This window comes from Talpa occidentalis, unplaced genomic scaffold (assembly GCF_014898055.3).
Source record: "Talpa occidentalis isolate TD23 unplaced genomic scaffold, MPIMG_talOcc4v2.1 talOcc4.4, whole genome shotgun sequence".
Classification (NCBI taxonomy): Eukaryota; Metazoa; Chordata; class Mammalia; order Eulipotyphla; family Talpidae; genus Talpa; species Talpa occidentalis.
In genome coordinates, this window is record NW_023604295.1 from 87,809,322 (window position 1) to 87,821,948 (window position 12,627).

Genomic DNA, 12,627 nt, shown 5'->3' on the forward strand with positions numbered 1-12,627 from the left:
GTTGGTGCAGATGCTTGATGGGAGAGGAGCAGCTGAAAAGCAGCGAGGGGAGGATGTCAAAGACAAAGTAGGAGAGGTGGGCAGGGCTGCCTCATGAGGTTTTGTGGAGCAGCCCTTGCGGGGGATAGGATGCAGGGGATATAAGGGTCAACACGATCTGCGCTTTGGCTACTGTGTGGAGTGACTTGTAACCCAACAATCTGGGACAGTGGAATAATCTTGGACAAAGTATTGCCCCTGTCATAAATTTGTAACTCAGAGTAGCTTAATTTATATTTCAAAGTTATTATTAAGGAAGATGTAGCAGCACTCTTTCTTGTATTCTTTCTCATTTGTGTGTGAGTCTTTGCCTTTTGAAAATAATGCTGTGAGCCCTCTACAGACAAATCACAGTATTGCCTCTTAGGATGACATGGGAGACTAGGGGAAACAATCAATGCTGAAGTACGGAATGTCAGTTATCCTTAATTTAAAATAGAGGGAACAGACATAAGACCTGAAACCATAAAATATATAGAAGGAAATATAGGCGAAACACAACATGACATGCACCTCAAAGACATCTTTACAGACACATCACCCAAAGCAGTGATAGTGAAGGCAAAGATAAACAGCTGGGACTGTTATAGGACAGGGAGAGGGGCAGCCCAAGCCCCGCAAACCTGCCTATTCTAAATGGGTTCTGCCATCCGCCGCATCAACACAAAACACATGAGACTTTAATGGGAAGGAACTTTAATAAAACTAGGAAACAATACAGGTAAGGCAAAGAGTCTAGTTTCTAAATGAAGCACCCAAAGTTACCCATCCCCTCGTGGGTAAAAGTCCATCCATATGGGATCGGCCCAGAACAAGGCCCCAAAGTCTACCACAAGTCTAAAACATCTTCCAGTGGGGACCCACAGAAAAGGGTCACAAACAACTGGACAAGCCCGGAAGGAAAAGAGCAAAATCAACATCAAGATAAAAACTGCCATTGTCACCTACCCACGGGTCTCACCCACATCTGTGTCACCCAGTCCACGACCAAAAGACAAGCAGTTTCTTTACGTGTCTCTAGGCTCCATGCGCCTCCTCCAGGTCTCCTTCTGGCTCCATCCTGCTTCCTTCCTCAGTCTCTTCTGCAGCTTCTCCTCTTCCTGCTCAGCTCCACCCTTCCTTGGGTGGGGCAGGGAACCTGGAACCTCCCCCTTTCCTGGGGACCACCCTGTTACAATCCCCCCTTTTAATTTTTATTCCACCATATCTATGGTGGCACAGATGTCATGGTGTAATCTTAGGAGACAGTCTTTTTTTCAGGGTCACAATGTGTGTAAGAAAAGCAACAATTAGTCAGCAGCATTGTCCATGAATGTCCAGTATGACAGTTTCATTACTTAAAAATAGTCCATTATACCAGCCAAAAGAAAAAAAAAATTGGAGCGTTAGCTAAAACAAGACAGCAAATATATCAAAATCACAGGGAAAAAATGTTAAAATGGTTCAACTTATGCAAAAACGAATTCTCTCAACCTTGATCCCAAACTTTAACAGCATAGCAAAAGTTTGCAAACTAAATCTACTTTTAAACCATTTTTTTCTATTTTTGCATAAAATCACAGGGCAGAAATAACTAACAGCAATTTTTAGCTGGCTTTGTTGAAATACTCCATACAGGATCAGAGCGAACCGGTGGCATCCAGTCGATGTAGGCTTCAGGTATAAAGTTGGTCTCATTAGACTCCACCTGGGCTTTCCTCTTCTCGAGGGTACCAGGGCATTTTCGTTGGCCGGGTGTCCAGTCCTGCCAATGGAGGCAAGCTTCCTCACCTTCTTTGGAGGTCTCTGGAACCTACAAACAAGGCAAACAGGTTCTCCTCTTCTTGGTTCAGCTCTTTTTCAACTTTCTGGAAGAACTCCACACAAAGCCACACAATCAAACTCGCGTCCAATTTTTTTGTTAAAACAGACAAAATCCCTATGGAAGTTATGCAAAAACAGACTCTAAGATAAGTAGCAAAATTACTACCACTATTTGTATGCTGTGTTGGTATCAAGGGGAGAGAAAATGTGACAAGTCAGCTTTGCTGGAAAAAAAATTGCAACCTTTCTGCAGATCCTGGTTACTCAAAACAAAACAAAACAAAACAAAAACTTCGTGGATTCAGGACAGAATGCATAAAAAAAAATTTCCAGTATTATGTCAAAGAAACCTTAGTAAATGTCAGGTGTATTTCTAGGTCTATTCAGTCCTTTGTAGGAAAGTTTTTTTTTTACTCTCAACAGTTCCATCAATAGGAATCTGTTGAGACCTTTTCTCCCTATATTTCCGGAAACAATTTCTGTAGGTGTGAAACAATTGAATTATACAATATTACAAGGTGACAATCACCATTGACAATTTACATACATACCAGATACTGCTGTTAACATTTTGTACATACCAAAGTTTTACCATTTTCCCAAGTGACAATGCTTCCCTTCCAGTTTTACTTCATTAGGTAAAAGCCAAATAAAACAAATTCATCTAGTGCCTTCCCAGGAGGAAAGGGAGAAACTTCGTGGAGTGTCTCAGGAGCTCTACTGAGGTTCCACAAAATTTCCTTGCATCAGTCAAATGACAGGCTACCAAATTTGTACTTGAATTTAGATTTCTGGGAAGCTTTGCCATAAATATCAGAAAATTAACAGAAACAACAATATTTAATGTCTATGAAGGCACCGGCTTAGTTCAGTAGCACAATGTTGACAATCAAACCATAACCTTTATTTTCTCATGACTGGAGACTCTTTTTTTTTTTCAACTTCTATGGGCACCATGTATACCAATTTGTCAATCACTGGAGGTCAAGACAGTTAGACACAAGGACATACAGACATACAACATATAGACAAAGACAGTTGTTTTTTTTTTTAGTTATGCCATGTAGAATATGTTATGTAACTGCAGTTTTACTCCATAGGCTCAGAAAAAAAAATATCAAAGTCCAAAAAAAATGTGGAGTGTTGCTGGCAGAAAAATTTCCAGTTGTCATCCTGCAAACCTAAGACTTTGGAAATAGGAAGGAAAAGTTTTATTAATCACAGAAGTTACATGACCTTGTTTATCACCTTAGGGTTTTCAGTGTTGAAGACTTTTTGTTAGAAGTCAATCCTGGGGTATTCTGTACAGCAACTGAAAGAATAAAAGTTAACTTTCAAGCAAAAGGAGTCATCTCTTGTTAGCACCAAGCAGGCACTCCTTGGGTTTCCTGGAATAGAACCCGAAAAAGCAAAATCAAAATATCAGTAATTAACTTTCAATTAAAAGAATCATCTCCTTACTTCTGTTAGCCACTCTGGGACAGAAGCTGAAAGAGCAGATTAAACATCTAAGCACAGATTACACCTCCCCCACACTAGGGAGGGACAACAACAACACAGGTATGAAAACCTGGTATAGTTACATGATGCACCCTAAAGAGTGCTTTCCACAACAGACCTTCCTCAGTAGGAAGCAGAAACTTAGAATCTTGTCTTACACCAGCAATTGAACAAATTCAGGATTCAAAATGGCAAACATGCCCAAAACAAATTGTGTAGACAAAATTCACAGCAGCAAATCCTTTCAGACTCAGACAAAATCTTGTTAATTTTCTGATCCAGACTTTGCAAAAATTCAAGTTATCTCCAAGAATCCATCAAGGATACCGGGATTACCAGTTACTGCTTAAGGCTACTCTTTCCTTAACACCCAGGCATACATTTGCTAATTAAAACACCACCTCTCCACAGTTGGCTTGCAAAACCGGTCAGACACAGGCAGGAAGTAGTCAAAGACAAAGCAACATACCACTGAAGAACCATTATTGCCTTTAGAAATGCTAATGAGACAGCAGAGATTACAAAAAGAAAGAAAAAAAAAGTTCCCAGTGGCCTCATGACGCCATCTTTGATCTGGCCACATGGTCCAATGTACTGCCTAATCTTTTGAGTAAAACTGGCACAGAACAATTTCCACAAAATCAAAATCTCTTAGCAAGTCACTACAAACAAATTACACACAAACACACAGAATCTTCACAAAGCCCAAGCCAGTTTTTCAACAGCAAATCTGTTATATGAAACAAACACACCGGAGAAACCAAAAATCACATTTGCGCTTGTGGTAGCCAGTGCCATAGGGAAGCCCAATTTCCCATGGGGCTGACTAACCACGGATGGCTCTGTCCTAAATCACGTTGGACGCCAAATCTGTTATAGGACAGGGAGAGGGGCAGCCCAAGCCCCGCAAACCTGCCTATTCTAAATGGGTTCTGCCATCCGCCGCATCAACACAAAACACATGAGACTTTAATGGGAAGGAACTTTAATAAAACTAGGAAACAATACAGGTAAGGCAAAGAGTCTAGTTTCTAAATGAAGCACCCAAAGTTACCCATCCCCTCGTGGGTAAAAGTCCATCCATATGGGATCGGCCCAGAACAAGGCCCCAAAGTCTACCACAAGTCTAAAACATCTTCCAGTGGGGACCCACAGAAAAGGGTCACAAACAACTGGACAAGCCCGGAAGGAAAAGAGCAAAATCAACATCAAGATAAAAACTGCCATTGTCACCTACCCACGGGTCTCACCCACATCTGTGTCACCCAGTCCACGACCAAAAGACAAGCAGTTTCTTTACGTGTCTCTAGGCTCCATGCGCCTCCTCCAGGTCTCCTTCTGGCTCCATCCTGCTTCCTTCCTCAGTCTCTTCTGCAGCTTCTCCTCTTCCTGCTCAGCTCCACCCTTCCTTGGGTGGGGCAGGGAACCTGGAACCTCCCCCTTTCCTGGGGACCACCCTGTTACAGGACTACATCAAATTAAAGAGTTTCTGCACAACAAAAGAGACAATAACCAAAACAAAGAGAAACCCCACCGACTGGGAGAACATTTTTGCATACAACACTAATGATAAAGGACTGATCACAAAAATCTACAAAGAGCTGATGAGACTCAACAAAAACAAAGAAAATAATCCAGTCAAAAAATGGGCAGAAGAGCTAAAAAGGAACTTCTCCAAAGAGGAAATGCAAACGGCCAATAGGCATATGAAAAAATGTTCAACATCACTTGTAATCAGGGAAATGCAAATCAAAACTACAATGAGATACCATCTTACACCAGTGAGAATGATAACATATTAAAAAAACTAGCAATAACAAAATTATAACATATGAGAAACATATGATATGAGATATGAGAAAGAGAGTGAATTTCTGGAACACAGTAACAAAGACATAGAAGATCTGTCCTTTCAATCAGATACAGAATTTAAACTTGTCATGATAAACAAATTCAAAGAACACAGAGAAAACACAGAAAAGCAGGTCAATGATGAGCAAGAAAATTCAAAATCATTCTCAATGGTGACAAGCTGAAAGCTTTTCCAATAAGGTCTGTACAAGACAAGGATGTCCACTTTCATTCAAGATAGTATTGGAAGTCTTAGCCAGAACAAATAAGCAAGAGAAAGAAATACAAGAAATCCAAAACTTGGGAAAAAAGAAGAAAGTTATTTATTTGCAGATGGCATGATAATATACATAGGGAACACTAAAGAATCCACTAAAAAACAAATTGAAATAATAAATCAAATTGTCAGGTTATAAAATCATTACACAAATATCAGTTGCCTTCCTATATGCAAACAACGCGCTAGGAGGCAAAGAAATTAAGAAAATGATCCCACTTCCAATCTCACCAAAAAAATAAATAAGTACTTAGTAGTAAACCTAATGGAGGTGAAGAACTTATACAAAGAAAACTCTAAAGCATTAACAGAAATAGAAGAAACACAAAGAAATGGTAAGAAATTCCTTGTTCATAGATTAGAAGACTCACCATTGTCAAAATGGCCACCCTACACAAAGCAATATACAGATTCAAAACAATCTCAATAAAAATCTCAATGACATTCTTCAAAGAAATGGAACAAACATTACTGAAATTCATATAGAACCACAAACACACCTATCATACTTTCAGACTTCAAACTATAATATAAAGCCTTAGTAATTAAAGCAGCATGGTTATGGAACAAAAACAGACACACAGACCAGTGGAAAAGAATTGAGATCTCAGAAATGAACTTATATGGACACACCGGTATGGACAGTTTATGTATGACAAAGAAGCCAAAAATATATACTGGAACAAGGAAAGACTCTTCAATAAATGGTACTGGAAAAACTAGACAGCCACATGCAAAAGATGAGACTAGACCACTATCTCACAACATACACAAAATCAACTCAAAATAAATAAAAGTGTTGGAAGTGAGACCTGAAATCATAAAATACATAGGAAAAAACATAGGCAAAACACTTTCTGACAGAAGCTTCATTGCTGTCTTTGAAGATTCATTTCTAGCAGCAAGGAAAACAAAATATAATATAAACAACCAGACTACATCAAACTAAAAACTTCTGCACAGGAGACAAAACTGTAGCTAAAATGAAGAGGCACACTACTGAATGGAGAAAATTTTTGCACACCATACATTTGACAAGGGACTGTTTTCAAAGATCTACAAAGAGCTCATAGATACTAACAAAAAGTAAATAATCCAATCAAAAGATGGGCAGAAGAGCTAAATAGGCACTTTTTTCAAAGAAGACGTATAGTAGGCACATGAAAAAAATGTTCATCATCACTTATAAGGAAAATGCAAATCAAAATCACAGTGAGCTCCCACCCACACCTGTGAGAATGGCCCATACAAAAAAGAGCAGCAACAAGTGCTGGCGAGGGTGTGTAGAAAAAGGAACCCTCCTACTTTGTTGGTGATAATGTAGACTGCTACAGTCTCTATGGAAATCAGTGAGAAGTTTCTCAAAAGATTAAACATGGACCTGCCATATAATCCAGCAGTTCTACTCCTAGGTATTTTCCTGAAGAATATGAAAATACTAATTCAAAAGGAAACTTGCTCTCCTATGTTTATTGCAGCACTATTTATAATAGCCAAGCTATGGAAAAAACCTAAGTGTCCCAAAACAGATGAATGGGTCAAGAAGATGTACTGAATAGTATATATACACAATGGAATATTATTCAGCAATCAAAAAAGATACTCATGCCATTTGTGGAAACATGGTTGGAGCTAGAAAGGATTATGATAAGCAAAACAAACCAGGAGAAGGATAAATGTCAAATGATGTCACTTACATGTGGAACATAGAGAAACCAAACAAAGTATCAGACAAAGACAGACTCTAAAAGGAACACTTGAAGGCTGACCTTAGAACTCAAATATCCAAAAGGGGACTTGGAGGGGTGCAAACAGCATAGGGAGAGAGCACAGTGAACTGTGGTGAAGGATTATGGGTTCTTTGGCAGTGGGTATGCTGTGATGACTACACATGATGGAGGAGATCCTATACTTTAGAAACACTAGCACTGATGTAATTGATGAGTGGACTGGTATATTCGGAGGCTCACTTTCTTGCAGATTTAAGCCAATTCCTTCATTATTACCTATATCGGTGACAGTTTTGGCCTCATTCTCCCCACCCACCCCCACCCCCCCACCCACCCCCAAAACCTACTATAAACAATAGACCACTATAGTAAAGTGTCTGGCTATTAAAAAATAAATAAAAACATTTATCAGAAAGCAATTCAGTTTTTCTAAATATATTCACAAGGAACTTCCAAGATTGGAATTATAGACTAAAACCACATTTTTAAAAAATTTCCATTTTTTTGTTTTCTTTTTATAGTTTACTGAACAAGATTTCTGTTAAATATTCTGGTTTTTTTTTTCTTTTTTTTTAAGATTTATTTATTTATTTACTTACTTACACAAGCACTGGGTACAGGCAGAAGCATGGAAGGGTGAGAGAATTCTCTTCTCTCTCAGAACGACTGAAGTACACTGCTGAGGGGAGCAGCGGGTGGCAGGAGAGGTCTGCGCGCCATGTGGGACCCTCCTCGGGTGGCCGGGGAGCAGCCGGGGATCGAACCAGCGCCGCAGAGGCTGCAGGCAGCTTCGCAACCCAGCGCTCAACCTCTGCGCCACAGGGGAGGCCCCTATTCTGGTTATTTTAAATTTGGGTGAACAGAAGTGACCCAGGAGCCCTTTCCAGCCTGGGTATTTATTGCACTATAAGTTAACAATGCAGTTTCTTATCGATCAGGTTTCCCAGGGTTCATGGGTTGTGCTACAATAACTCCTAGTAACAGTACAATGAACCCTAGTAACCCAAAGTTTTTATAGCAGATGACTTCATTAGGGCTTGTCTAGACAACAGATCTCCAAAATCATAGCATGTGAGAGCTAGAAGAGACCTAACAAAGATGCTGTAATTTAGTTCCTAAATGTTCTTTTTGCCATTGTAGCAATAATTTGGGGATTTGAGGGATGGTGACACTATGACTTTAGCTTGGAAAGTGGAAAACTGCTACGCATATGGGATGAGCCTAACTTTTCTTTTGGGTGCGAGCTATAAACAAACAAAAGTTATTCAGGATAAAGCAGCAAATTTGAGAAGAATTTCTTTCCTGTTCATGTTTGTCAAAATAGGAGAGATTCCGTGGATGTTATACACCTAGAGAAAGTAATTGTAGTAGATAAAATCGTAACTTTTTAGATAGGCTCTCCTTGCCAAAGTAACCAAGTTTCAAAAAAATACTACAACCTCTGCCAATGAAATCCACATGCTATCAACAGTTCATTATCATTGGGACTTGGATTGCATTCACCTGGGTCCCTAACCTTCAGCCATTTTACTCAGGTCAACAAAATAATTGATCATATTGAAAAAAAAAGTTTGACAACAAACTTTTCCACTGGTTGTTTTGCTGTCCTGGCTTTTGATGTGGAACTGTTCAGTGTAGAGCCTAAACTCAACCCCCAGCTTCACTGGCATGTAAATAGCAAATACCCAATCTACCTGCAAGTCCAGATTTATCTGATTATTTTGATTGAGTACATTTCTTCTGAGCACCGAGGATAAAAATAGCCCATCTCTGAAAAAGTGTCTTCAGAGACCTTTGTATGATTTGCCTGTTTAAACAATTACATGGGTAAGGTAGTCACAAAGTTAGTGCCCTGAGGATAAATATTAGCTGAACTTACTATCTTTGTGAGAAGGGAACTGATGTCTGTAAGACTTTCTTGAGAGAAAGAACACTAATGACTTGACATACGGAAATGAACGCAAAGTGCTTTGTATATGGTGAAGTTTTCCTGTGAAGTATTCTTTGCTCCAATCCTTGTGACAATGTGTGAATATCTCTTGCCTCCTTTGTTATATTTCCATAGGAAGCTGCCCTCTGCAGACAGCTGCCCATGGAAGCCGATACTCTGACAACAGTGCAGGCTGCTGCCAACCCTCCTGCCATGACCTCAGACATGAGATCCATCTCTAATAATAGCTCCGATCCTTTCCTCAATGGGTAAGTTAACATTTTGGGGACCTACTTTTGCTTTCTTTGTTAGGTGGTCTACAGTATAATGGGTCTTTGTTTATTTTATTTTATTTTTTTTTTTATGGATTGAATATCTCCATATTCTAAGAACTGAGTTTTTTTGTTTTTTTTTTTTTAATTTTTTTTTAATAGAGGCATGTTTTTTAATTTATTTATTTGTTTGTTTTGTCTGTTTGTTTGTCTTTGTTTATGATGGAAAAAGGGGATGAAACTAGGAGAGAGATAGGTGGAAAAGTAAAAGCAGAGGACGCCATCTATTTTAAAATGAATGAATGAATGAATGAATGAATGAATGAATTTATTTATATATATTTTACATCATTGTTCATTTTTGTACAGTGTTTGCTTTCTCCTCTCAGGTGTAGTCCCTGCAAAATTCCCACCACCAGTTCACCTGTGCACCATCACCATAGTCCCTGTGCTCTTCCCTCCCCTGTTTTGATCCTGACTCCTCCCCCGCCACCCCCTGCAGAATGTCTCTGATTGATAGTTGCCTGTTAATTTTGCTTTCTTATTTATTATTATATATTTTCATTACATATTTTTTCCTGATCCCTATTTGCTTCCCCTATATTCGTCCTATAAGTGAAATCATCCGATATTTTTTCTTTTCCTTCTGGCTTATTTCACTGAGCATAATCCCTTCTGCCTTTTTTTTTTAATCCATAGTTGAGGTCCATTGCATGTGAAAGATGGAAACTAGACCCTTGGTGGTCAACTTAATGGAGTATGTGTAGATGTTGCTTTATAACACTATACACTTGAACCTGCATAATGTTATAAAATAATTTTGCTTAAATAAAAATTATTTTTAAGAAAATTGATGATGTGAATAATAATTTAAAAATGGGAATGAACTTATAATTTCGATAGGATGGCATTGTATAGCAATTATTTAGAAGAATCTTAGGATTTCCTATAGTTAACAGGGAGGTAAAAGCATGTCATATGGCCATTAGGGAAAAAGAAATGGTTTTTATGATGAAATGAAATAAGGTTAAATAAGCCTAACTTAATCATCTTATACAATTTCCTGGTTTTGATAACAGTAGTTGTAGTTGTGTAAGGTGCCACTGGAGAGACTGGGGGATTGGGCACGGGAGCTCTCTGTTCCTTCTGCATCTTCTGTTGTGCATCTAAAATTGTTTCACAACAAAAAATTAATCAAAACAAAGAGATGAGGTTTTAAAATGTGAAACATAGGAGTAGAAATAAAAGATAATTTAGCAAAAATTATCTTCATGAGTATTATTTGTCAACCCTAAATGTGTTTTTTAATTCTAAATAATATGCAGTACGCTATTTCCGTATTTGTTCTCCCTCCCCTATAGATGCTTCTGGCAAATTAGCAAATATAATTATGGCAGTTATTAAAAATAGAGCCAGACAAAAACAAACAACAACTGCAATGAAGGAAAGGAGTTTTTAAATTGCTAATGTAAAAGGATTTCAAATGTATAGAAAAATATTAAGATGATGTAAGATTTACCTGTGCATTTAACATCCAGATTTGCCATATTTTATCAATTTTATTTTTATAATAAATAAAACATTGTGATTAATATTTAAATCCATGCCCCACCACTGAAGTACTTTCTTTTTATTCTTCACTTTCTTGTGGCAACATTCTTCAGAAATTGATGTGTGTCCATCACACATATTTTCATATATCTTATTGCCTATTCTTATTGCATATTTCTTATTGCCTATTTTTTTAATTTTACATAAGTGATATAATATGTAGAACATTATTCAAATTGTTATTTTGAGGCAAAAAGGAAGTCAATGTCAATTTACTATGTATGCCAGGTTTATTTGCATATAACTTATTAATTTCATTGATATTGGGAGTTTCAAAATTAAAAGGAGGTGCATTGTCCCTCCCTTACCAGGAAAGTTGGACAGAATGATAGAACTACAATAATTTAGAGTTTTCAGGACTGTATTAATTTTGAAATATCTTTAGTGGCTCATGCTGACGTTTGTCCATCTTTTGTTCTCCAGAGGGCCGTATCATTCGAGGGAACAGAGCACTGACAGTGGCCTGGGCTTGGGGTGTTACAGTGTCCCTACCACCCCAGAGGACTTTCTCAACAATATGGATGAAATGGACACAGGTAGGACAAAGTCTGCAATGATTTGCAGTGTGGTTGCATTTGAAATCATATCTTTGGGCAGCTCACTTTTCACATCCAACCAGAAATGCTTGCTTACTTTTTTTTTTTTAAAGATTTATTTATTTATGCTTACAAGGACTGGGGTGTAGCCCACAGGTGCCGGGGGGGGGGGGGGAGGTGAGAGGATTCACCAGAGACAGAGTGTGGAACAGAACAGGCAGATTGACTGAAATACACTGCTGAGGGAAACAACAGGCCAGACAGGAGAGATCTGCTGCACCATGTGGGTAGCTCTCTGGCCGGGGATAGAACTCCTGCTTCAGACGTTGTAGATAGCTTCATAGAGCTGTGTTTAACCTCTTGCACCACCAGGGAAGTCCCCAGAAATGCTTACTTTCAACAAAATAAAATTACAACTGAAAACACCCAATCACTGGCATTATTAATAAATTCTGGTCCCTTCCTGGTAGCTTATACAAATAAAACTTTATATATGGACAGAGGATTTTAAATTCTGCTTTCCTCCTCCTTCTCTTCCTTCTCCTTTTTAAAATTCATCCTTATTTCATATAGTCTCTTCTCACAATTACATTACTATACCATGGTGTGTGCAGTGCTAGGGAGTATCTAGAAAATTAAGCAACTCCAAAAAAAAAAAAAAGAAAAGAAAACAAAATTAAGCAACTCCGAGGATTTTAAATTATCAGCTCCAAGTCTCAACATAGTAACAACAAGCTCCCTCAGCAATAAAGGAGAGTCAGTGACATTATCCCCAGCCTGACCAGCCTGCAGGCTGGCCCTCAGCAGGCTTCTTTCTGTGTTACCACCTCTCCTTTTCTTTTCTTGTCAAGAGGACTTTTAATTGCAAAACTTGAATTTTATTTTATTACTCAAATCTAGACTTTATTATGAAAATCCTAAAGTCCCAGAAGATATACTATAAATGTCAATAGAAGTATCTACTATTAGCATTATTCATGCAAGTTCTCCTGCACTATCACTGAAGAGAGGAAATTAGTTGTTCTGTGATGAAAATATTCGCTTTCCCCAGTGTTGTTGTCTGCAGCCCATGTGTGTT

The 12,627-nt window shown here is 38.3% G+C and overlaps 1 protein-coding gene across 1 annotated transcript in view; it reads left to right on the plus strand.

The window, feature by feature from the left end:
- Positions 1 to 12,627, plus strand: part of WWTR1 (WW domain containing transcription regulator 1) — a 129,710-nt gene that overhangs the window by 112,281 nt on the left and 4,802 nt on the right. The window contains exons 5-6 of the mRNA XM_037525815.2: positions 9,266 to 9,399; positions 11,437 to 11,549. Of these exons, the coding sequence (XP_037381712.1) occupies positions 9,266 to 9,399; positions 11,437 to 11,549 (247 nt within the window). The remainder of the gene's footprint in view (positions 1 to 9,265; positions 9,400 to 11,436; positions 11,550 to 12,627) is intronic.